The following is a 24,451-nucleotide window of genomic DNA, read 5'->3' as shown; positions in this document are numbered from 1 at the left end:
CAGAGTGAGCGTGAATATTCGAAACAATTTTATTATACTATAAACGATTTTTCGTTTGAATTATTACACTTCTAGCTTTTACTACATGTATATTTAACCAGGATTGGTGAATTTTGTACAAATACAAAATACAGAGTAGGTCAAAATTCTACGTACATTTAAAATCTAACTTTTCTATCTTTAAACAGATAAAAAATACCTGAGCAAAACAATTCATAAATCAGTCTCAAACTTACATAATTTAAAGTGTCATTAGAAGTTTTGATTAATATTTTAATGTTGATAACTCATGGGATGTAAGGTGGTCGTCTACCTCCTGGAAAGCCTAAGGCATACGGCTTGTTGGCATTTGTTGATAAATAAAATATTCCTCTGGCTCTGAAAACAACATAAGTGATAATTATTTTCTTTCTTTCAAAAATTTTTTAACACACAACATTAAATAAATAAATACTTGTGAGAAACGTGTTCTCCCATTAAGACGTATTCTTTATCACTAGAAGGATTACACAAACCAAGATTGTATGAAATCCTATTGGTGCAAGGTACTGCCCAGAAACCGTTTTTGCTATTTATGGATTCAATAAAGTAAGGAGTGACTTTTGTATGATCACATGACAATGTTTCTGGAGACAAGAGAAAAAATAAATTTATTAACGAAAATAATTATAATATTGATAAAAAACTTGACTTCAACTCGTTAAACAAGTGCAATAGTACAAAGAAGTTAGTAACAAACACACTTACTGATTAAACTAGTGCTTAGACATCCAGGTTGACTTGTACCTCCGTTTACATAGAAATCTGCATGCCCATTTGGACCCCACTGACCCAGAATTCCTGCTCCAGTGTGTATTACATCAACAAAATGAGCATCAGATGAATCTAAGTCATGAGATCTATTCTGTCCCATGTAGAATATTATAGTTGGGTCCAAACCTATTTATAATACATTTAAAAGCTTTTAGCACAAGAAAAAATTAGTTTTTAAAAACAATTTCTAGAATTCAAGATCGATTTTAAAAATAAAAATGAGTATAACTAAAACTTTTACATTACAGAAGTTCCACTGATCCTCAAAACCTATCTACAAAATCTGTTGCTAACATACAAGACATTTTACTTTATTGTTTTTAGATTCATAAGTGCATTTCTTAGCACTTATATTCCCTAGAAATAGTACAAATTTAACAATTCTACCAAACTAGGATTTATCAATATATAATTTAGAACCGGACATATTTTCAAGACCAGCCTTAGCAAACTTGGAGGCTAGTTCTTCCAGACATCAAAATTTAAATAAGAAACAGCTCAACTCTTCATTCCAAGCGTAACTGCTTATGAATGTATTACTTACCTAAATTTGAGCAGGTGGCTAATATATAACACAAAATTATTACTTTACGATGTTATCTTTCAGTTTCTGCAACACATTATCCACTGTTAAGTTGGTTTCGGTGATTAGTAATACTTTCTGTCTCGATTTACTTCCCCTATCTAACGAAACTGAACTCTTTTTTATTCCAAGCAAACTTGCTAAATATTTTACTAGTTCAGTATTTGCTTCCCCTTCGACTGGTGGAGCACTGATCTGCACGGATATTCCTTCTTCTTCTATCCCAGTTACGGCATTTACTTTTGCTCCAGGTTTCGCAGCAATTTTTATTTTAATATTACCTTTTTTGTCTAATTCTACAGGTGAATTCACCTGGGTAACGGCAACAGTAGATACAGTTCCTGATTTTGTCTTTTTACTATTTTTAGACATGATACCAAAACTTAAAACTGATTTTCCTTTAATAGAACCAGTTCTAAACATAAGGAACAAAAAGATTTTTATAAAAACTGCACAAAATGTATTGTTTACTACTAAATAAACAAGTGACACACACACGTATTAAAATAAATGCTGGATAGTTCGCTCACAATGTTCACGTCAAACTCTCAAGAACTACACATATATTCTACAGACTGCTGTATCTACTCTGTTCTGTACGAGTAGACTACCTTCGTAACCTTACTATCCCCTCATACTCGCTTTCCTCTTGCGGCAAATCACTGAACTAATTTAAATGTAGTTATATGTAAAAATCATACATCTGACATACATATGTACATATATATATATATATATATATATATAAAATACATATAGTTTCTTTATATTTCTAATGGTCTTCTGGCTTAGATGCTTCGAGGGATGGTTTAGAGGTAAAAACCTCCATAAAAAAATGTATGAAAAAATTAGTCTTCCAAAACATGATACAATATCCTATCTGATGAAATTCAGGAGCTGAGAGAGGATTCCTAGCTAAAACTTGTCAAACCATTTTATTTTTTTACAGTATTTAATTCTCAACCAAACAGGCCCTTCACATTTACAGGAAATACTCAATATTTACTGCCGTTTCTTCTTCTTTCATTCAAAGGCTAATCATTGTTAGGCCAGGGCCTTATTGATGTAAACTTAAGCGAGTCAATAAGGAACTTTTCCCCTGATTCTGGCTTGTTATTATAGTATCAAAACTTGAGTTAAACCTTAAAAATAAGTAATAAAAAACAAATTAACCTGTGATTCTTCCAAGTTTAGCTCCTTCCAGATAATTGGCTGTGAGTCCTGCGATGTGAGCACCTATGCTATATCCCATTAGATGAAGTGTTTCCGGTTGTACTCCTCTAGGATGTTGTGATAGATAATAAACCAGTTGTGCAATGCATTGCGCACAAAATCCTGGTGACCACTGCATTTGACTAAGGCAGGGCAATCTTACTAAACTACCGTAATCCACAATAATGATGTTGTAGTTGCCCCTTTTAAAGTAAGCTACACAATAAAATCAATGCAAATAAAATCAAAATTTATCAAAACTTCAATGATACCAAAAATGCAAATCAAATAAATTAGAAAATGACATGATGTGCTGGGCAAAAGAAAGGGAGGGAGTGTTTAATTCAACTACTTGATTGTGGACATTACAATTAGAAGAAGTATAGAGACTATTCGTGGATACTGCGTGCTACATGCTCCTTAGAGATTTCAGAAATTTCCGATTTTTTTTTTATCTTCGCCAAGCACTTGCCTTAGATCTAAGCAGGCTTAGATGGGCTGGTCATATCGTCCGAATGGGCGGAGACGAAACCCCTAAAAAAGTGCTTGAGGCCTGTGCCTGTATCTGTATGTTTGATAAGAGAAGAGTAGGCAGGCCTAAAATGAGATGGATAGATGGTGTGGCTAATGATGCGAGGTCCCTGCTGGGAGTAAGAAATTGGAAATTGGCAGCGCAAAATAGAGAGGACTGGCACACAATGTTGAAGGAGGCCGAGACCCACATTGGGTTGTAGCGCCATGGAAGAAGAAGAAGCACTTGCCTCCGAAAGGAACGTAATTAATATAAATGTGAATTATTTCCTATTTTATAATATCCTTGCCAATTAACGGGAAATTTAGGAACCCTCTACCGTTTTTACGGTGAAGAATTTTAACTCTTGATGGAAAAAGGCTCCTAAAACTCATTTTTGAAGGAGAAATTCAAGGGTAAATGTGGGCGAACATGAGTTCAGTGATCATGTCCTATAGTTCTGAGCTCGGAGGGGGATCCCAAACAGAATATTCAGCTCTCTCTATGATCCCTAATTGATCCAAAGGCGATTACGATTCCGAGTTCATTCATATTATCAGATACCAATTACAACGTTTACTGAATATTTTTGGTGCATAATGTTATACTTGTTTTGTTTCTGAGTATATGTAGGTATATATTAAAACTGTCCGGTAGGACAGTTGTATAAGGGTTGATCATCAAAAACTGCACGAAAAAGCGTTAGGTTTAAAAACACCCAACTTTTATTAATTTCTTGACTAACATGACTTAACCATGTATTGGTTATTGGTTGTTGTTATGACTCTGTCACTGCTAACTAATTCAATTAATACAACCATTGACTTAAGTAAATAGTATAGAGATGTAATGATTGGTACGCTGAGTACGTTTGACGATATATTCTGGAAGCAATTATTGTGTGGTAGAAAACAAAAACAAAATAATTCTCCCCACCTTTGGCATCACACCTTGGGTTTTCATCCAACGCATTTGAAAAGTACATTCCTTTTCAAAAAAAAAAAAGCAATAGTAGAAAAAAAGATCAGGTGAAGGCTGCGTTAATACCTGTGATTTAATGTGCACAGTGGGTGGAAACTCTGAAAAAAGGTACAATCTAATAAAAAAAAAAAAAAATTAAAGGGTTAGCATTAGTTCTTAACTGAGAGATATTTTTTCAGAAAGTTCTTTTTAAAGAAAACGTGTTTGTAGTGAACCACCAACTCTTACCAAATAAAAAATGGTACACAACGTTTGATTTCCTTTTATCTCAAAAATTAAATAAAACAAAACAAAAAATGCTTACCCTCTGTTACGAGTCTCCTCAATAACAGAAATCTATTAATAAATTAATCAAACAACAGAAATTTAAAAAATCAGAATTATTTCTCGTTACCATCTCTAAGATCAGTACTCGGTGATAGGTTCCTTCCTCCCTGAAATCCATGAATGATGATTTTTGTTTGATGCGATGGGTTGAATTGACTTCTATATAGTGATTCTTCATTTGTAGTATCTATTAGTTCCGGAGTTTTCTGGGTACGTCTGATTGAACATGCATACACTATTAAATATATATTTTATTCTTAAAATAATTTCTATATGATTGTTTTCCTTACCTAGTATATAGAAAAAATTGTATTCTTCGATGGGGACATACAATTGGAGGATCAATACAAGATGTAGTAATGTAGAGATCATTTATGGTTTTTACTTGAGACTCGTTATGAGCTTGTCCTTTGACTTCACTCACTTGAAAAAATAAAAAATCATTATGTAAAATAAATATGTAATTTCATTAAATGTTAAGCAATCCATAACTTGTAGATTTTTTTTTAAGGCGCATCAACTTGCGAAATAACTGGCACCAAATAGCCTTTTTTATTGCACTGCCGGCCTCCGGACAATGTTCTTTCGAAATTATTTGTCCATCACTGGACAATTTCTTGTTAATTCGAAGTAGTTTCATTTTTCATCAAAAAAATATTGCAACCCATTTATCAAACCTAACTCTCAAGAAATCATTAAAGTGTGAACAACCAAGAATTTTCCATTCTTATTCAACTGACACAACCCTTATTCTACAGTTCTTTCATAGTTTTAGATAATCTGAATTGAAAAGGTTATATACAAATTATATCAGGCTTTGACGATATTCAGCAAAAGAGCAAATAAATTTTTTAATTCCATTTTTCATACTTCTTAAAAATGAACTTGTACATTTGATTTGCTTAGTACTTTTTTAGTTTGTTTTAGAGGGGTTTCCCTCTGAGTGAAGGATTTTGTAAATAATCCCCTCCAAAGTGTCAGTAAACCCGCTCATAAGTATATACGTATGTTTATACTGTGGTTTTATTGCCTGTATATTGTGAATGAATTAGAGATCTTTAACCGAAAAAATAATTTTTTTTTTCATGTGTTTTTTTTCTAGCTAATTTGGTACCCGCTTCTTTCGGTCCATTTTTCACAGTGACATTTTGGTTCTACCTCCAAGCCCAATTTTCAATAGAACTATTTACTCAAATAATGTTGAACTAATTGTTCTTCTAATATCATGAAAAAAACGAAGAAGTGTAGTTAGCAGCGATCCGGTAGTGAAAGCCAGAAGGCAATAGAATAAAGTTCCTTGTTAGAATAAGCATGGAATGATAGATCTTAAACCTTGATTGACCCTGGACCAGATTGCTGCGCAAGAAATGTTCATTATTCACAAAAATATTGTAGTGTACGAGTGAGTAAACTTCTAAAGAAGTATTATTCTTAAAAGTATAAAAGCAAAAAGTATAAAATTTAGTTAAGTATTACGTATTTAAGTGAAAGTAATGAGTCACTCGGTGGTCACTGCTATTAAAGAGAAAAGACATAATGTAAGGATTTCCCAAAGTATAAACTGGTCAAGGCCACAAACTTTAGTAACTTTTACACATCCATTTCCTCTTTTTTTTTTTGCAACAGAAAAAAGTATATGTAATAAATGTGATTATATTATTTCACAAATTATAAACACTTAAAACTGATTCGGACATCAGTGATTTTTGATTTACTTTCTTTCAAAAAACACACACACACATATGTGTATATTTATATGTATTCAGGAATTTTTTATAGTAGTGAAAAAAAGTTGATTTCCGTTAGAAAGTGATAGAAGATTTCAAATGATTGAGATAATTGTTGTTAACTTTCTCGCTAGTTGTCATTTAGATTTTTTTATATTAGGTAATTTCAATATTTCTATTTCATATCGAGTATCTAGTAAGCTTATTTTTTAAATTAAAGTGAAGACACTTGTAGGTAATTAGCCACAATAGCTCAGTGGTTAGGGGCGAGGGCCTCATGCTGAGAATTATTAAGGTGCAGAGTTCAATTCCACATTAAGGTCTAGGATTTTATTTAGTGAGGCAATATATAATTTACATTAAAGCCATGGGCCAATAGATAGTTGGTACTAAAGCCTGCCAGAGCAAATAATTAATGAAGTCAATCTTAACTCCACTCAAGCTTTCCTGGTACGCCATCTACAGCTCTAGATCGAAAGTAGTTAATGAAGTAACATTTTGATATATTTACATCAATTTGGTGATGCTTCAAATGTAATTGTGACGTGCTTTATCCGGTGAGCTGCTGATATTTATAGTGACCAGAAATGCCTCTTTTTTGAATTAATTTTTATGGAAATTTTAAAAATACATTATCAGCAACTATAAGTCTACTGAAATTATTTTAGGCTGACCTATCGATGAAACTTATTACTTGTTATGTAACTAATATTTGGTGCATTTTAATTAACTTTCACTCGCACAGTATGCGCTTAGTTTCTGGTATAGTTTGTAAGATTAATTTTATTTATTTAATAAAAAAATAGGTCAATGACAGCAATAAAGAGTGAATTATTTTATATATATATAAAAAGGGGGAACTAAGTAGCCTACCGTCAACCACATTCCACTCACTGTTGCCGCAACCCTCAACGATCTATTGTTAAACATTCCTGGAGTGATGAAATTGAAAGTAAATTTTTAAATGATGAGAAATTGTAAATGAAATGCTAAAACAGATTCAGTTTGATTGAAGCAGATTCAGAAGTAATAGAATTTTTAAAAAAGGCTCTTTTAACAACCCATTTAATTTAGTAGAGGAATCTGGAAACAAAAGAGCTAATTTAAAAGTTACTGTTCATGGTTTGGACTCTTTTCTCCCCTCTTACCAAGTAGATACTACATTTAGTTTTGTAATTAATGGTTTGTGCAACAATCATTACTGCATGACTCCTTTACGTTATTCTTGCTTCTTGAATGCTACCATTTCTGTAAAAACAGATGTTACATCAGCTTGTGTTGTTGAAATCGAATGAATTTAAACTATTTTTAAGAAGGTCCAGTTGCCATCAGATAAGCGCAATTGTATCATAAAATTTTTCCAGTGAGTGATCCTTGTTTTAGTTTAGTGTTGATATTTGAATGAGATATTCCGGTATCCAAACTATCTCAGGATTGTATTCAGATTTAGTGAAAGATAGCGCATATTTAAGAAATATTCCTTCGTCAACCGTATGAATTGTGAAATAGAGAGACTACACAATAGATCTCTCGATTAGAAGATTATATTTAATATGTCTAGTTTAGGAAATTTATCTTATTTAAATGAAGATTTTTTTTTACATTTATAGCTTATGTAAATCTTGTACTTGTAACTTTTTGTAAGTAGTAAAGTAAAGTAATCGCCTATTTTTTCAGGCGGGGCTTAACGTCCAACTACCAATTAGGTTTTAACTTTTTGAATAATAATATAAAAGTTTTTTCGTTTCTCTAATTATTCATCTCATAATCAGAGTGAATCATGAAGAATAATTACTCCCTGTCAAACAGAGTGGTTCTGAAGATAGTTCTTAATTTACTAAGTTTTATTCAACTATTTTCTATATTTTATAAATGAATATATTAATAAAAAATCTTCTTATGTTATCACTTTCATTTGTTGGACACCTGTTTTCAGACAAAATAAACTTTCTAATACAAATTGAATTTGCACGTTTTATTAAAATTTAGAATAATATTAGTGTGCATGAAAGTATTTTGTGATGCAATTTTTGAAATGTGTGCCTACCCCAAGTGCATGTTGAAAATGTTTAGGTTTGCAATCTTAATAGATAAGTATTTCTATCTGTAGGGCTTCGCTTGCCAAACAAGTGCTTTAATGGCTAAGTTTAGCAATATAGTACAGTTCTCACTGATAATTTTAGGAAAGGACTTTTCAGCTTGATTGATCTTTTTACTTGTGACTATGAACACTAATTGCCCTAAACTATTCTGCAGCCTTAGTATATATTCATTTTAATTATTTCCTGGGTACTGCCTTTAAATTTTAAGTTAGCCTCTGGAAGCTTATTTTGTTCTTCCTTTCTATATACGTTTACTCTGTTTTTACTCCTTTACCTATTAAAATTTTTATATTATTTCTAAATCTTGCTAACCATTTACCTAAATTGATCGAAAATAAATTCCCAAGTAGTAATGCTGCTTTAGAGACTCAAGAGCCTTCTGAAAAAGTCTTCTCATCACAAATTGGGTTTTCTACTTTTCGCCACTTCCTATTGTCCATCGAAGGTTTGGCTATTAGAATTAGTAATAGATTTTTTTTTGTGCTTAATACACAATCTGCTTGTTATTGTCACAATTAGTAATGTAAAGACAGTAAATGGATATCTCTGTAGCTATTCCATTTACAAGTTACTTTATGGCTATTTTTTAAACACAAGGTAGCTTTAGAGCTTTTAAAGACAATGAAACCTAGTAACATGAGCATTTTTCTAGATCTTCATACTGAACAGCTTCTCATCCATATTATTCGCGCAACAGAGGAAAATACAATTTGATCAGTTCAATATCAATTATTCATTACACTCTTTAAAGTTTCATCAATTTTAACTAAGATTATTTTTTTTAGTTTTGATTAGAAGATGATCCCAATATGATTTTCTTTTTCAGTATAAATGGAGCAGTAGTGGTATTTAGGCTATTCTAAGGTATTATTTTTTTTCTTCCATAGTAAACCATCTTTTATACAATACTAATAAATGATAAGTACTAAAAAAGTATTTGAAGAAAATACATACCCGAGTAGTAAATGAAATAAATGAAGAAAAACTGGGCAGTGTTAGTCATATCAACACAATCATTTCATGTAGCCTCGACAACATCTGAAATTAACAGAAACGTCAACATTAGTTGCTTAATAATCATTAAAGTGAAAAAAAAATATTTTCCACCCATACATATTGAATTTTACTGCCTTAAAATAATAAAGTAAAGTAATGCCTAATTTTTAGGTGGGCTTTGCGTCTAACTACCAAATTAGGTGTGTGGACGAAGGAGACTAAGCAAACATGCTTTATTAATAAATTTTCATAATAATTATGAAATAAAATACAAGGCCCAAACCGGAAATTGAACCAGTACCGCAATACCATTCATTTTTACAAACCTTATTCAAAGAAAGAAATTGTATTCGTTGAGAGAATGACAAAAAACTAAAAAATTCATTTAGTAAACTTGTATGTGAGCGAAACCTATTGTTTTGGGAATAATAAAACAGTAAAAGGAAGGGTCAGCTCAAGGGTTTGTATACTGGGTTCCCTCTTAGAGATCCCTGGTTCGAATTCAACTTCCTGCTCTAGGTTTTCTCTTCTTAGGAGACTATAGAGCTTACTACCCTGTGATGGATAGTGTTGTCTGTAATAAAGAATGGATTCAAACTTGCAAGTTATATATTTGGAATCTAACATTATTAAAAGTTGAGTTGAGAAAAAGAAAATTAAGAACGAATTTAATTGCAATTTGAATATTCATCAGCAACATCTGGATTTATTTACAGCAAATTCAGAAAGAGAATATTCCTTTAGGTTGTTTCTTAATATATAAAAAGATTAAGTAATGTTGGAGGTGAAAGAACCACAAAGTTGTTTACAAATAGATTCTTTATCAAGGTTATTAAAAATCCTTGATTTTCAACTTAAATAGAATCATGGCCAAGTGAAGAGCTTCAAAAATATTTTTTGTCCTAAGGGAAGAATTAGAGGAGTTATTTTTAAGATCGGGAAAGTATAAGGCAAAATTATTTCCTTTCTAGCAACAAAAAGATTTGGAACACTCTCTCGATTTCATTTTACCGCTTTTATCATAAAAGTTGTTGAAAGTTTTTAACAATAGATTTGTAAAAAAACCAACGCAAACACCAACTTCATCACAAATTACACCAGCTGCACCACCTGTAAAACAATCAATTCAACTCCTAACTCAAATTACGCCTTCCACATTCACTGAAACACCTGTATATTCGTAATCCGTTTGCTCTTCTAGCCATTTCAAAGGAAGAGAAAAAAATGCTAGCAAACTTTTTAATATAAAGAACCTCAATAACAAATCTGAATTGAAATGACTTAATGAAGTAACATCCAAACAACTGAGAACTATTCAAACAGCAATTCCTCCATTAAACCAAGATCAAAGTAGAAAAACTAAAGAAACAACGCTTCGTTGTCCAGTTTGTAGTTATCAAAAGCTAGGATTGCCTAATTCACAGCACTTTATCCCACAGACATCTGCGACAAACAAATGAAACCCCTAAACTACATGTGCCTTATGAGCTCTCACCCTATCAACAATAGAGGTTGTACAGTGCACAAGGAACTGCAGCATCTACGCAGGTCACCCCTCAGAACCAGGACATTATCTAAAGCAGCCTTCAGTTTCATCTTAGCTCTATTATACAACACAACTCCTACGCGCAAGCCATTAGAGAGATTCCAGCCACCAACTTCCAAACTCTAGTCAATTCTCAATCCCCTGCATCAATCACATTCCCTTAATTCTCATTAACTACCTCGCCAAATTTAAAGTAACTATTAATCATTTTATTTGCTGTAATAACAAAAATCTTTTATACAGAGTTTAATATTGTAATTATTAAAGGTACTCAATTGAGGTATTAGTTAAGGTACTGGGAATAGCATCTTATTAAAGAGGTATCGGGTCTCCTTAGAAATAAAACTTTATAAATAAGACTATGTCAAGAGTGAAATAAGGACCAAACACCTAATATAGTGGAGGATGCAGCAGACAGAAGACATTATTTGTTTCAGGAAGGATAGAAAATAGAAATAACTAGAACCCATTAACTATCATGGCCCAACTCTGGAAAATATTTTTCCTTGTGATAAGAAATTCAGTACTATTGCATTATCTGGATAGGAGTCTAGAGCGAATAATATGTAATAGCGAATAAAAGATCATTTAGCAGCATTCGCTTTCAAAATTTTGCCACGCTGAGAAATGTTAACTTTATAAACATTATTTGACATTTGATGAATTCCAGCCTATGACTAATAATAAAGCCTGCAGTTGTATTGCACATTTCTGTTAAAATGATCAAAAATTAATATTTCTGAGGACAATGTTTAAAATTTAAAATGATAAGATACCCGCACGAAAATAAATAAAAAATAGAAGAAGCTAGTTTTAGCTGCCTTTAAAAAACTGAAAGAAAAAAGAAAATTTAAATAGTTTTTCAAATTTAACGGATTTGAAAGAGACCTGTATAATTTGAGAAAGAAAATGTACAAACTGCTTTCACTGTCAATAAATAATTCAAATACATCCTGATTTCAGATTAAAAAAAAAAGAAAAAAGTAAAAGTGCAAAATATTACGCGAGGTATGCTAAACTTTTGTTTTAAATTTACATTTAATATTTTATTTTCTTAATTGCATTTACTTGACAATGAAAAGCAGTTTTTCTCATCAAGGAAATACATTCACTTTTTTTTTCAGCAGAGTATACTGTACAATAAACCAGTCATATACGTACGTCTAAATTGGTGTCCTGAATATTAAGTTGGACTTTTAAACTCTTAGAAACGAAAAAGTCGATCTATTTTTCTTGCTCTAGTTTTCGAACGTAAAAGAAATGAAGAAAACTTATTGTTATTATTTCTTTGGCAGAAAAAAGAGAAAACTTCGAACGCCAAACTTTTTTAATAACATCTTACATCTCCTTTTACTTGTTTGTAATAATTAGCTTTCACTTTTTAGCAGATACCAAGGCTTACATGCACTCTAAACAAAGTAAATATATCAATTATATTTCTTATTTTAAGTGTATGTTATTAATAGAGAACAAATAATACCTAAACAAAATAATGTGATGAATGCCTTTCGATGGCTTTTATAAACATTCAATTACTTATTTAACGTTAGTAAAATAAAATAGGAAACAACTTATGCAATTAGTAACATAGTTTTTCTTTAGAATTTATGAAATAAATTCCGTTCATAATAGTTTTACTAATTTCACTTGCATTTCTTTAGTACAATTTAATTAAAGACTCCTCCTGCATGTCTTACTTTTTACAAAATTCTTTTCTGAGCAGTTCAGACTATTATGATGTTTTTTTGCTAATCGTAATTAAATTAAGAAACTGTACTGATAATGCTAATAACATTTAAGGAACATTAGCTGCATTTTTATTTATTTATCCATTCAGCATTAATTAGTTTTAAACATTAAATTATTCAGCTAAATAACCAGTCACTCGCGTTATCAAGACGAACGTTAATTTGGGAGTGGTTTGAGTCGAAGGATGACCGTATAAGACTACTCTGAATAGAAATTTAAACACTTTTAAACAGTGCGATTGACGAATGAAGCTAATTTGACTTATCCTTCAATCAGTTATTTACTTTCTTGATATTTTCTTTTATGATTGAAGTACACTTAACACTTAACAATTTCTTACGCTTATGAATTCTTAATCAAATGAAAAATTCCTTCTTCTAGTCTTCTGAAAAACTTTTAATTATATTTTGAGTTTTCCACGTTTAATTATATATGTATATGAATTTGTATTTGTTATTACAAGAAATTGTATTTAGTTTCTAAAGAACAGATTTTTCAAAACAGAATTCATTCAAAATTCTAATGACATTTACTCCCATAGGATGTTAATGTTGAGAATTTGCGGTTCCATGTGTCTGCGTATATATATCTCGTATTATGTGGTTTACCACTTTCTGTTCCTAAAAAGATTGCAACATTTTTCAGTCAAATCTGTAAATCTATGGGCGGTTTGTCGTGTAATAAAATTAGCGTTGCAACACACAATCCTAGTGCCCCATTTCTGTCTTTCACTTGTTTTATTTACAACCAAATATTCAACATTGGCCAAATATTTGTTTCAGATCAATTTTAATAATTAAAATTTTTTGTAATTAACAGAAGATTTAAGCTTTTGATAGAAGAACTGTTTTGCTAAAATGAGACGTGTAAGTCTGATTGGTTATGAACCCTCTTACCCGAAGAAGGGCCTTAGAAGACAACTTTCATAGGTGCTTGTCATCTTAAGAGTATCGTAATCTAAAAAATTTTATGCAGACGTTTTATCGCCTACATAAGACAACAATTTGCAGAGGTATTTAATTATGTAACTACTTGAGTTTGTAAGTAGGAGAGAGTCCACAGTATCACAACCACATGGTTTAAGATCCTAACGGATTTGATGGCCACTCTTTCAACTCGTCTAAAATCAATATAAGCGGAAGACACTGCATGCAGATTGAAACTCCTAACTTTATTAAAAATGATAAATAATAATTTAATTAATAATAATAATAATAATATTGTCTTTATTTTGGATAATATTTACAAAGGTATTATTACAATAGAAAAGCGACAGACAGTTCTCTTGGTCTTTTGACCGTCAGAGGGTTGCTGTGTTTTGCTGCATATACAATAAATAAATAAACAAATTAAGATCTAATTTAAATACAGAAGTAATTTTAAAAAATGTTTAAATTAAATTACATCTTGATTTATTAGCAATTTCATCGTAATCAAGATTAGAAAGCAAAGTAGAAGAGAGAAAAGAGAAAATATAAAAATAAAGTAGCACAAAATAAAATATAATAAAATAAAACAGAAAATTAAACTATTATCTTGGGCGCCAATAAGGCATTAGACGGTTTGGATTAATAATTAAATTCTTGGATTAAAGTGAATCTATAACACCAAGCTTGCTTACAGTAATAATTTAATTACAACGGAGTTTAGTTCGTTCAATGATGAAAACACAATAATTTACTAATAAATATAAAGTCGTTAGAAGAGTTATTGTATTATTAGAGTACCATACCGATAAATAAAATTAATTCTCTCTACTTTCTTTTGGCTTAGTTAATAATGGCTGATATTTTGAGTATATACATAATATGTATATTGGTATATCTATATATACCAATAATAACAAAACAACGCCAAAGATAATAAACATAAACGTTATATAAACTTCATGTCGTAACTTAAATATCTGTTGTATAACTAACACTAGACTGGTGTAGCACGTGGAATTTAATGAAAAACGCCCCGCTACCTCTGATCTTTACACACACTTGGACCAATCACAGCCAACTAATTAATCAGAGTAAAATCAGATAATCAGAACTATATCAGTGCAAAACTATTCTATATCAAGCTAAATTGGCCATATTGACGGTAACATTCACCACATACTTAACTAGTCTACCAATATTACTGGGATGACACCGTCGATAGCATGCATCCTCGTGGAATACGCTTCAATAGAACTAGATTTACTTTAAACAGTCTAGCTCAATAAGTTCCACGGCTAGAAAGGTATTTACAAGTACGACTTGGAGAGTCTAACCTCTACTCATTAGACATCCTTAGTTACTCGTGTGAGAGTGTATGTGAAAAGAGCTATAACCAGTACCTCTATTCTATTATCTCTGGAAAAGGAGTCCCTGTTGCTGTGTCTTTGATTTCTCTAAGCGTGGTACTGCTCACTGAAGTCCAATCCAATTCTGACGAACATTTCTCAACAAGCTATATCTATCTCTAGACTGAAACCTCTGTACTTGTCTCATGAATCCTCTACCGGGAAAACCGTAGTTTCTTAATTCTAAATGCGCTAATTCTAGACAAAGATTACATTTTTTCCTCTTATTTCTCATATAACGCATTGATGCTTGAATATTTGACAATTTATATTCTGAGAAAAATTATTTACTGTTAAATTTTTGCACTAGTTTCTTCTGATAATTTATTTTTAGCAACCAATAGAAATTGATAACACGAAGTGCAGTAGGTTTATCTAACGCTTTTGTAACGTCATGAGCACTGGAAATAAATAGGACTTTTATTTTCTAATGGCTCGGATATTTATCCAAAACTACCATGTTGTCAACAATAAGTAATGTACAGGTGTGATATGCAAATATGATCAATACCTATGTACTTATGAAGCTGGGAGTGTGCCTGGTACAATTAAAAGTAAAAACCTGTACATCCTACAGTATTACATGGAGGTAATTCCATTAAAAACTTGGGTTGCCCGATTGATTACACCATTTTTATTTTATTTTTTACAATCACACACCTTTACAAAAATGTGAAGGATTATGCAAGAAACATTTTTGTTGCAACCTTTTCACTTCCGAGGCCATTTTCATTGTTTATAACTAACATCATTTAAAATTGCTTAATTTTTAAGGAATATGTTAAAAAGTGTTTACTTTTATTGAAAAACATTTATCCTTTATTTACACATTCTAATTTGTTTCTTTCAAGTTAAAGGATAAATCTTTAAATGTATTCAATGATAACATTGTGAAATAAAAATTCAGAGAAATAAGGATCAAGGCAATGGTCTTTAACACTGAACGGGCACTTTTGTTAGATTTTACATAAAAAGTTACTTTTAAGTTTTTAATAGGTTTAAAAATGTGAAGAAATTGCAAAATATTGGAGGCAAGTTAGCTGATATGTATGGGTATCAATAGAAAAAGCAAGGTACATCAAGAATTAAATTCGAGAAAGCTTTGAGGAGCAAGGACGTGGCATTCGTTAAATTTTGATTAAACTCAAATGCGAAAATTAATTTAGCGGAATCGTTTTAAAAGAATCCCTACTGGTTTGTGAATTAGATGTGGATCTATCCCTTCATTCTAAAAACGAAACATCAATCACAGCAATAGGTGGAAGCTGACGGCACTGCACTAAGAAAGGCAAGTCGATTTCATCTTCCGAAATCTCAGTGTATCTGAAACTCAAAAGGGCTTCATTTTAAATAATACCTTGCAATTGGTAAATCAATGTTTGGCGAACACTCCGCTAGTTCTCTAGAGCAACCACATGAAAATTTTCCAAAGGGTTGTATTGAAAACAAGTCCTTTCTGTTAATTGAAAAGATGTTTTAAAAATAGGAAACTAAAAGATTTAAAGTATGAATTGGAACATTTACTGATGTTTTCATCCCAAATCACCGGATAATAAGCCATTAGAGGCTCCAAAGGCAGATGACTGGCTAACTCGACTTCTCCGCGATGTTATACAATGCAATACCTGTAGAAGATGTTTATTAATTTCCCGGGCTTCGGAATTTAAAATATTCTGACCTTTCTAAATACTCATCGTATATCTCATTATTTTCTTGATTTTATCATAATTATCTACATATGCCAGGTGTTAGGCAGTAAGTCAGATAAAGTCTCTTCTCTTCATAATATTTATTGGCGAGGTATTTAAATCCATTCAATCCAAAACAAATCATTCCAATTGGGCCACTGGCTGATGCAACACAAAAAACATTCCTCCTTAATAAATACGGAAGACCTGTAGACTCCAAGGCAAACGTTTGGGTTAAAAACGAAAAGAAAAATACGTAAGAATAAAAAGCGTGGTAGTTTGCAGAACAGAAAAAAAAAAATGCGTTAAAGATGGAAAGGAAGCCACTGGAACGTGTAAAAGTCTATAAATATTCTGGGATTGATCAGTTCGGATGGCAAATTGAGAGATTAACTAAATGCAAGGGTTGCTTTAAGAAGTTAATCCAAGCATTAACAAAAAGTTCGCTTGCCAGAAGGAAGTGTCAAAAGAAACAAAACTTTAAGTATTTCATACAAGATACGTTCCAATGTTTGAGTCCTAGGCTATAACGAAAAGCTTTCAGCCTAGAATTTAAGAAATGTACTATTCAATACTTATACTTCGGAATACCATCCGCTAGAAACAGTTTTATTTATATAAAAATAAATTAATTAATAAATAAGGGAAAAATGTAAGTAAAAACCTGCAGGAAAACTAGGTTATTAAACATTATTCAGGAACACGATATACTGACAATAAAATTTGGTTATTGTACTCTTATCACGGTCTCTTTTAACCCAGAAAAACAAATAAATAAGTCAAATAACTAGTAAATGATTGTGTTTGTGTAAAATATATACTTAAATAGTTTGCAGTCTTTTTTGTAGGTTTAATTTGGAATTCAAAACATAAGAATCACGTCTGTCTCGAAATGTAGGTCAGTAATGTGATCAAAGATTAGCCAATATGTTGACCTTAACTTACAGAATTTAACCATCATCATTACGTTTATGAAAAATATTTTTCGACATCTTTTATTCAAGGATTAATATTAATAATATATCATGTAAATATTACCACTTCTCAAGACAAGAATGTGAAAAAGTCAAAATAAAAAAAAAGTTTATTATTCAACCTCAATTCCCAAATAATTAAGTATTTAATACCTGCTTTATAAATAGAGATTGTTTTTTTTTTTTTTTGTTTAATTCCTTAATTGCTAAATTATTTATTAATTTTTTTTATACATTCATTAACATATTAACACTTTTCTTAGGTAATTGGCAAGAGAATGACCTTTCTTATTTCCACATCTCTGCCATCAGATGAATGAAGATGATTATAAAAACAAATGAAAATTATTTATTGATTAGATTTTACGGTTAGTGAAATCATTTGCAAGTCCTTGACTCAGTTAAAGTCTTCTAACTTGTTTTTATTCGTTAGTTTATAATTAATTAATCTATTGTGAAAAGTGAGAAGCACTAACATATCTTCATAATAAAATGACAGATTCTAAACAAACTGAAATAAAAGGAAATATATTGGCTTAAAAAGAAGCTATTTCATTGTGGAATCTATTTATTGATGCTTAATTTTTAAAGACTAGATGTAGACTATGTAGGGAGTAGCAACCCTGCGTCCTAAAAATAACTATTGGAGCTCTCTTAAGAGCCAGAGTTGGTTTATAGCTCGTAGGAGTCTATTAAGTGAACAGTGTATGAGTGTTTGTGATGAGCTACAGTTGTCTGTGGGTAACATAAAAGCAAATAGTTGCACTACGGGCAAACATGCAGAAAAACAAAAACTTAATGCATAGTAAAGTTAAATACTTTCATTAAGTGCAGCCTAATTAATACTTATTGAAATCTCCTTAACAAAAACTTACAGTTTTAAAAGTTAAGTATAAGGGTTGATTAAACGCCAAAAGGTACATAAATCAGCTAGTACCCAACATTTCATTCATGCTTAGTTCATATAATTTAAGTAATTTTGCTGCATTAACTTTTCCTTCACATTTTTTAGAATTTATTAGATGTCACAGACCTTTATGCTGGCCATATTTATCTACAAAATATTTGTTCAAGTAGCACTGTAGATTGACTTTAATATCTATTAATCTATAATAATCAATCTATTAATTACAGGTTAAAAAATTCAAAAACTTTTTGAAAAAATGCTTACATCAACATACATCAATGATTTTGTTTATTTTATTTATTTATTTTATTTATTTATTTTATTTTATTTATTTTTTTAGATCGTCTTTTTAAGTTCATTCTTCGATTAAAGTAATTGTTATTTTATGTAGTAGTCAAACGTTTATAATTAAAGGTAATAATTATCTGGCTTTATCGCAAATAATATGGTTTTCTTCAATTACATTCTCAAACTAGGTGTTCTTCCCACAATGTTGTATATATGTAATATAAAATAAATAAAATATACATATTTTTTAGGACAGCTAATTATTCCAGTATTTTACTATAAGTAAAATTAGGGGGTCTAAATTAAATTACAATTGAGAAATGAATCATTATTGTTGAATAATCTACTTGTTATTAACTGTGTGTTATTTGTGCTCACGAATATTTCGGTAAAACGAATTCAACACTGAAATATTCTTTCAAATCCGTGATTCAAATTTAAACAGTAGCCGACTCTAACTTTGTCTTTTTCTACTTTTGCATATATATATATATGTGACATCTCAGAATAAAGGGCAAATTAAAGCTAAATCCGAAGAATAATTCGGAATAGAGTTAAAATAAAGTACCTATTTAAAAACGGATATAATATACATTTTATCATAATTATAACAAAATAATATTATGAATGAACTGGCCAGCATAAGGGTCTGTGACATCTAATAAATTCTAAAAAATGTGAAGGAAAAGTTAATGCAGCAAAATTACTTAAATTATATGAACTAAGCATGAATGAAATGTTGGGTACTAGCTGATTTATGTACCTTTTGGCGTTTAATCAACCCTTATACTTAACTTTTAAAACTGTAAGTTTTTGTTAAGGAGATTTTTGTACCTTTTGGATAGATTTTCATTTTTGTCTATTTTGCAAAGTTACATATCTGCTTTACAGATTTGTTTAAAATTTGGAATAAGCAATTCTATCATTATAACCTGAAAAGGTGTTAAGTCGGAACTGTAACTACCACTGGAGAGATCTTTATAAAGAATGATTATAGTTGCCATCCTCAATAACAATTTTTTTGAGAAAGCGTTTTGAATAAAATAGGAAGGTATTTGTACGTAACTAGCAAAATTAAACTGCGATTTCAGTACTTCCTTTTAAGAGGAGTAAGAAAAACAAACTGCGAATACAGTACTTCTCCCAAAAAGGCAAAGAGGCAAAGATTTTGAATCGAACGACAATTCATTGATGTAAATCGGTTCACCCATTGATAATTTTAACAGTTGCAAGACTTCCTCTTAGTAGGTGTAAGAGCATGATGGCACTTCACTGCCACGTAGAGGACCTTTAATCACTTCTTCGTGCTAAATTTTATCAAAATCGGACTAAGCGTTATGGAAATATTGGTAATAATAGTTTTAGAAAGGGCTTTACTTGGGTGGGGCAAACTCCCCTCCTTATGAGGCGTAGCGTCGAGACTTTTAAAATGCAAATCTGTACAAAATTTCGATTCGAATGACACTTTTTTCATGAAAATCAGTTCACGTGTCGATAATTTGAAACGATTGCTATACTTCCCCTTAACAAGTGTAAGATTAGATCGTCGCTTTAATGTTATGTAGGGGAGCCCTAACCCTATCATCCTACCAAATTTTATCAAAATCGGGCCAAGATTTACAGAGTAATTAGTAATAATAAGGGAAGGGATTAGCTATGAGGTTAGCATACTGGACTCCCACGCGGAGGTCCCGGGTTCGAATCCAGCAGCTGACCCTTAGATTTTCTCTTCCTAGGAGCTTCTTACAGCTCACTGTCCGGTGATGGACAGTGTTGTCTGTAACGAGAGAACACTGTCCGGAGGCCGGCAGTGCACTGGAAAAAGCTCCGGGCGCTAATAACCTCAGCTGTTGATGCGCCAAAAAAAAAAAAAAAAAAAAAAAAAAAAAAAAAAAAAAAAATAATAATTTTGGAGGGGGCCTTACATAAAGGGGGCTAGCTCCTCTCCCATTCGATGTACAGAGTCGAGACCCCCAAAAGGCACATCTACATAAAATTCCGAATCGAATGACACCTCATTCATGAAAATCGGTTCACGCGTTTAGGCGCTACGCAGTTTACAAAAAAGGTAACAACAACAACAACAACAACAACAACAACAACAACAACAAGAAGAAGAACAAGAACAACAACAATTTTTGAAAATGCCGTTTTTGCACATTTTCGGCAACTTTTTTCTCAAAATCTATCAGATCTAGGTTGTTGCAAAAAAATTACAGTTATAAAGGAGGATTTGCCCTATAATTTAAAGAAAATTTGGGAATTTTATCTTTTATAGAAAAAGAGAAAAAAATTGTCAAAGTTGGGTGTTTTTCAACGTTACGCTTTTTCCTGCAGTTTTTGATGATCAACCCTTATACAACTGTCCTACCGGACAGTTTTAATAATTTTCTTATGAAGATGGCACTTGGCCTTGCGGTTGACAGAACAGATTACGACAGAATACCCATCTTCACTGATTTATGCTGTATGAATTAAAATTTTATAAAAGAAGAGATTTATTTCTACAGATTGTTTAATAAAAACTGATATGTTAAAAATTCTAATACTGTCTAAATTAACAATAAATAAGGGCAGTGTTTTTATCGTAATTCAATTCCGCGAGATTGTGCAGACGTGCAATAATGTACTAAATTTTGATATCCACTACCATTCAAATAAAAAAAAAAAAAATTATGAAAAGCAACGCAGGGCAAATGGTTTAAAAATAAAGCAGATCTTATTTATCATTTGTGCCACAGAGATTGCAAGTTAGGTTTGCTTTTTAAAGTGCTTGTTCTTTAAGTTCAAGTTTTCGCTCTTATTTTGAATATAAATAAACCTAATTTATACAGATGTTCATTTAGTTGATACCAATTTTGTTTTACTACTATCTTCTTTCGAAGAATTTAATGTATCATTTCTTTAAAAATAATAACTTTTTCATTTTATTTAAAGAATTCAAACTAAAGTTACGTACTTTGAACACTCGCCTGAGTTTTAAGTATCTAAAATTTTTGATGGACAGTTATTCTGTGCACAGAAAGAATAGACAATTTAAAAAAATTGCAACATATCCAGTGTGTAAACTGTTACAATGTCATGCCACATGTGCTACTAAACTCTAATTGCATGACCCCTGCCACCCAATAAATTTATATTATCCGAATGTATTTCGTTAATTCTTTGCGTTAATTTGAGCAAATATATATTAATATCTAATGTCATTGGCACTTGGAGCATTTTTTGTACATTGACGGCTTCCGGACAGTGTACTCTCGTCGTAGAAAATTGAACATATTAGCCACCTACTTGACGTTCCCCTTTGTTGCTAGATAAAAAATATGAATCCAAAAAACAAAAAAAATCAAAAGGGTTTCGAACATGGTTTACAGAGTTTGAATTTTTCGCAGTTTTCTTCGTCTTTAAAGATTACCCAGAAGCAAGATGTATTATATATATATTTCTACTTTAATCACTTTAATTTCAGAAGATTATGGGAAGCTTGCCTACTAAATAAGATTACCGTCTTTTAATTACACCTTTTGATGTGAAGAATGGGTTTTCACACTTAGCGAAAATTCCATGGCTTGAAAAATTATTCTGTCCAAGTGTAATAGTTTTATTTATAATTTACCTTTGTCACGTAAATTTATTTTGGGGAACCCACGGGAGGATCTGAGAAGTAAAATTCGTAATTTGAAGATGAAATAACATTATCACATTCTCCACAATGTATTTTACATATATTCTCCAAAATGTACCACCATCATTAAACACTAGCTACTCAAACACATCCTTAACGTGTATTCTAATCTAAGACCTTGTTTAGTGTGAAGTTTCTTTTTGGCATAACCAGAATAATTCTTTTGGAAAAATTATCCTTCGTCAGTACATGTATAACTTACACTAATCACGCACCGTAATAAAGTGACGAGGATCTTTCATAAAGGATGCCCTAAACAAAAGAGTAACAATAACAAACTGCAAAAACGAAACTTGTTTATTAAATTTCTTGTAAAGTTTGACAAAAACGTAATAATAGGTGTTATTTGGTAAAAGCTGCAAGATTATTTCATTTTATGCCATACAATGTCAGAAAGAAAGCTAAAAAACGTCAAAGAAATGAAGCAGGAAGAGGAAGTTAAATTCATGTATAATTATTTTAGAGGGAAGGGATTAGCTATGAGGTTAGCATACTGGACTCCCACGCGGAGGTCCCGGGTTCGAATCCAGCAGCTGACCCTTAGATTTTCTCTTCCTAGGAGCTTCTTACAGCTCACTGTCCGGTGATGGACAGTGTTGTCTGTAACGAGAGAACACTGTCCGGAGGCCGGCAGTGCACTGGAAAAAGCTCCGGGCGCTAATGACCTTAGCTGTTGATGCGCCAAAAAAAAAAAAAAAAAAAAAAAAAATTATTTTAGAATAAGCTAGCACATCTTTAGTAAATATTCTTCAAATTATTCAGTCAATCCGTACCTTTTTTAGAAATGATGTAAGAAATTGAATATTCATTTAGTTAGCCACGCATTCATGATTTCCCGTATTACAATAAATTATTTGTACATTCAGGTTTTAGATCCGTTTTATTTAAAGTTTTCATTTCAAGACAGAAAAACTACATTTTTAAATTAAATGAGTTTTTTAATATTATGTATAAAATAGCAGGTTAATTACACCTTAAATCCATTAAAATACCAAGAAGAAGAGAAAAAAAAATTAAAAAAAGAAAATCGGTAAGAACTTACTGGTAATCCAATGCAAACTTTTTTTTAAATCCAGAAATGCCAGTTATAAGGAAACTGTTGCCCAGTCAACTCCAGTCGCGCGTTCGTACGAGGCCGTAGAAAACGAAAGTATATAGAAAGTGAATGTTACAACAACCTCTAGCGATCGCTGTTGTTTACCAGAGGTCTTGCATGAGACTGAGACCACACTTGTTGCTAGAAAGTAAGCAACAACTTACTGTTATGCCCCTCCCTTTGAAATTATTGCTACATACTTATATCTTTAAGGAAGAGCCAAATATTGTAGGATTACAAGAAAGCTTAGTCAATTACCTTAAAGATTATTTCACCAAGAACTTCAACCTTTTTTCTATAATAACTTAGAAAATAATAAACTTATTAAAAACTAGTAACTAGACATGATAAAAAATTACTTAGGAAGTCTCTAGTTTGGCGTCTCCAAAAAAAAGATGGTACTTTGAAGTTCAAGATTATGGAATATTATTTTTAATTCTCACTATGGCATGAAGGTTTAAAATCGAGTCCAATTTTCAAAATTGAGCTTTCATCTACCAGTTTCCAAGAGTCTCAGTACAAATAAATTCACGCATCACGCCGCATCTCAAATAAAGAAAGTCTAAGAATTTACGTTACTCTTCTCTCATTCAAACTTACTTTCGTTATAGCCAAATCGAATTTACGTCATACTTCCTTTACGCCAAATCTCAGATTGTGAAACATTTTCTAGGGAAAACTCGGAATTTTAGAAACTTCTTATACTTACTTTCTCTTATTTTCTCAAGTGAAAGAAGATGTACTTCAATCATAAAAATTTCTGTTTTTGAGTTTTAATAGGAAATATCCGTTTTAAGACCGAAAAAATGGTTTTGAATAAATGTGTTGGCGTAAATAAAAAAGAAAATAAATTAAGGAGTTTTAATTTGATATTTGAATCGGCACCATCACAGAACCCTGCAATAAGCTAAAAATTGTGGACAAATACTTC

At 31.3% G+C, this 24,451-nt stretch overlaps 2 protein-coding genes across 4 annotated transcripts; both read right to left on the bottom strand.

Moving 5' to 3' along the window:
- Positions 1–11: 11 nt before the first annotated feature.
- LOC141457297 (pancreatic lipase-related protein 2) lies at positions 12–23,655 on the bottom strand. Of its 3 annotated transcripts, none has more exons than XM_074134065.1 (8): positions 23,467–23,655; positions 9,211–9,294; positions 4,718–4,850; positions 4,495–4,643; positions 2,570–2,824; positions 748–939; positions 455–626; positions 12–378 (listed from the first exon to the last, which is right to left on the bottom strand). In XM_074134065.1, exons 2-8 carry the CDS (start codon positions 9,257–9,259, stop codon positions 288–290), a joined length of 1,041 nt encoding a protein of 346 aa, XP_073990166.1. In that variant the 5' UTR covers positions 9,260–9,294; positions 23,467–23,655; the 3' UTR covers positions 12–287. The 3 variants fall into 3 exon arrangements, with proteins under 3 accessions (XP_073990166.1, XP_073990167.1, XP_073990168.1); XM_074134066.1 differs by lacking the exon at positions 23,467–23,655 and adding an exon at positions 11,960–12,154; XM_074134067.1 differs by lacking the exon at positions 23,467–23,655 and having other exon boundaries at positions 4,495–4,662.
- Positions 748–2,034, bottom strand: LOC141457303 (UPF0235 protein PCC7424_0673). Its single transcript, XM_074134074.1, has 2 exons — positions 1,358–2,034; positions 748–939 (listed from the first exon to the last, which is right to left on the bottom strand). The coding sequence occupies exon 1, from the start codon at positions 1,817–1,819 to the stop codon at positions 1,397–1,399; it is 423 nt and encodes a 140-aa protein (XP_073990175.1). The 5' UTR covers positions 1,820–2,034; the 3' UTR covers positions 748–939; positions 1,358–1,396.
- Positions 23,656–24,451: the final 796 nt, after the last annotated feature.

The sequence above is a fragment of the Rhodnius prolixus genome, unplaced genomic scaffold, assembly GCF_049639745.1.
Source record: "Rhodnius prolixus isolate KJV_2025 unplaced genomic scaffold, Rpr scaffold_10, whole genome shotgun sequence".
In the NCBI taxonomy this organism is placed as follows: domain Eukaryota; kingdom Metazoa; phylum Arthropoda; class Insecta; order Hemiptera; family Reduviidae; genus Rhodnius; species Rhodnius prolixus.
This window is presented reverse-complemented; position numbering and strand designations above follow the sequence as displayed.

What these genes read in the sequence shown, in the direction of transcription:
- LOC141457303 (XM_074134074.1), bottom strand. Translation starts at nt 1,819, where the DNA reads ATGTTTAGAACTGGTTCTATTAAAGGAAAATCAGTTTTAAGTTTTGGT.
- LOC141457297 (XM_074134065.1), bottom strand. Translation starts at nt 9,259, where the DNA reads ATGACTAACACTGCCCAGTTTTTCTTCATTTATTTCATTTACTACTCG. An exon ending in CAATTTTTTCTATATACTAG is followed by an intron (nt 4,644 to 4,717) that starts GTAAGGAAAACA and finishes ATGTTCAATCAG; the next exon opens with ACGTACCCAGAAAACTCCGG. An exon ending in GAGTACTGATCTTAGAGATG is followed by an intron (nt 2,825 to 4,494) that starts GTAACGAGAAAT and finishes TTTATTGTGTAG; the next exon opens with CTTACTTTAAAAGGGGCAAC.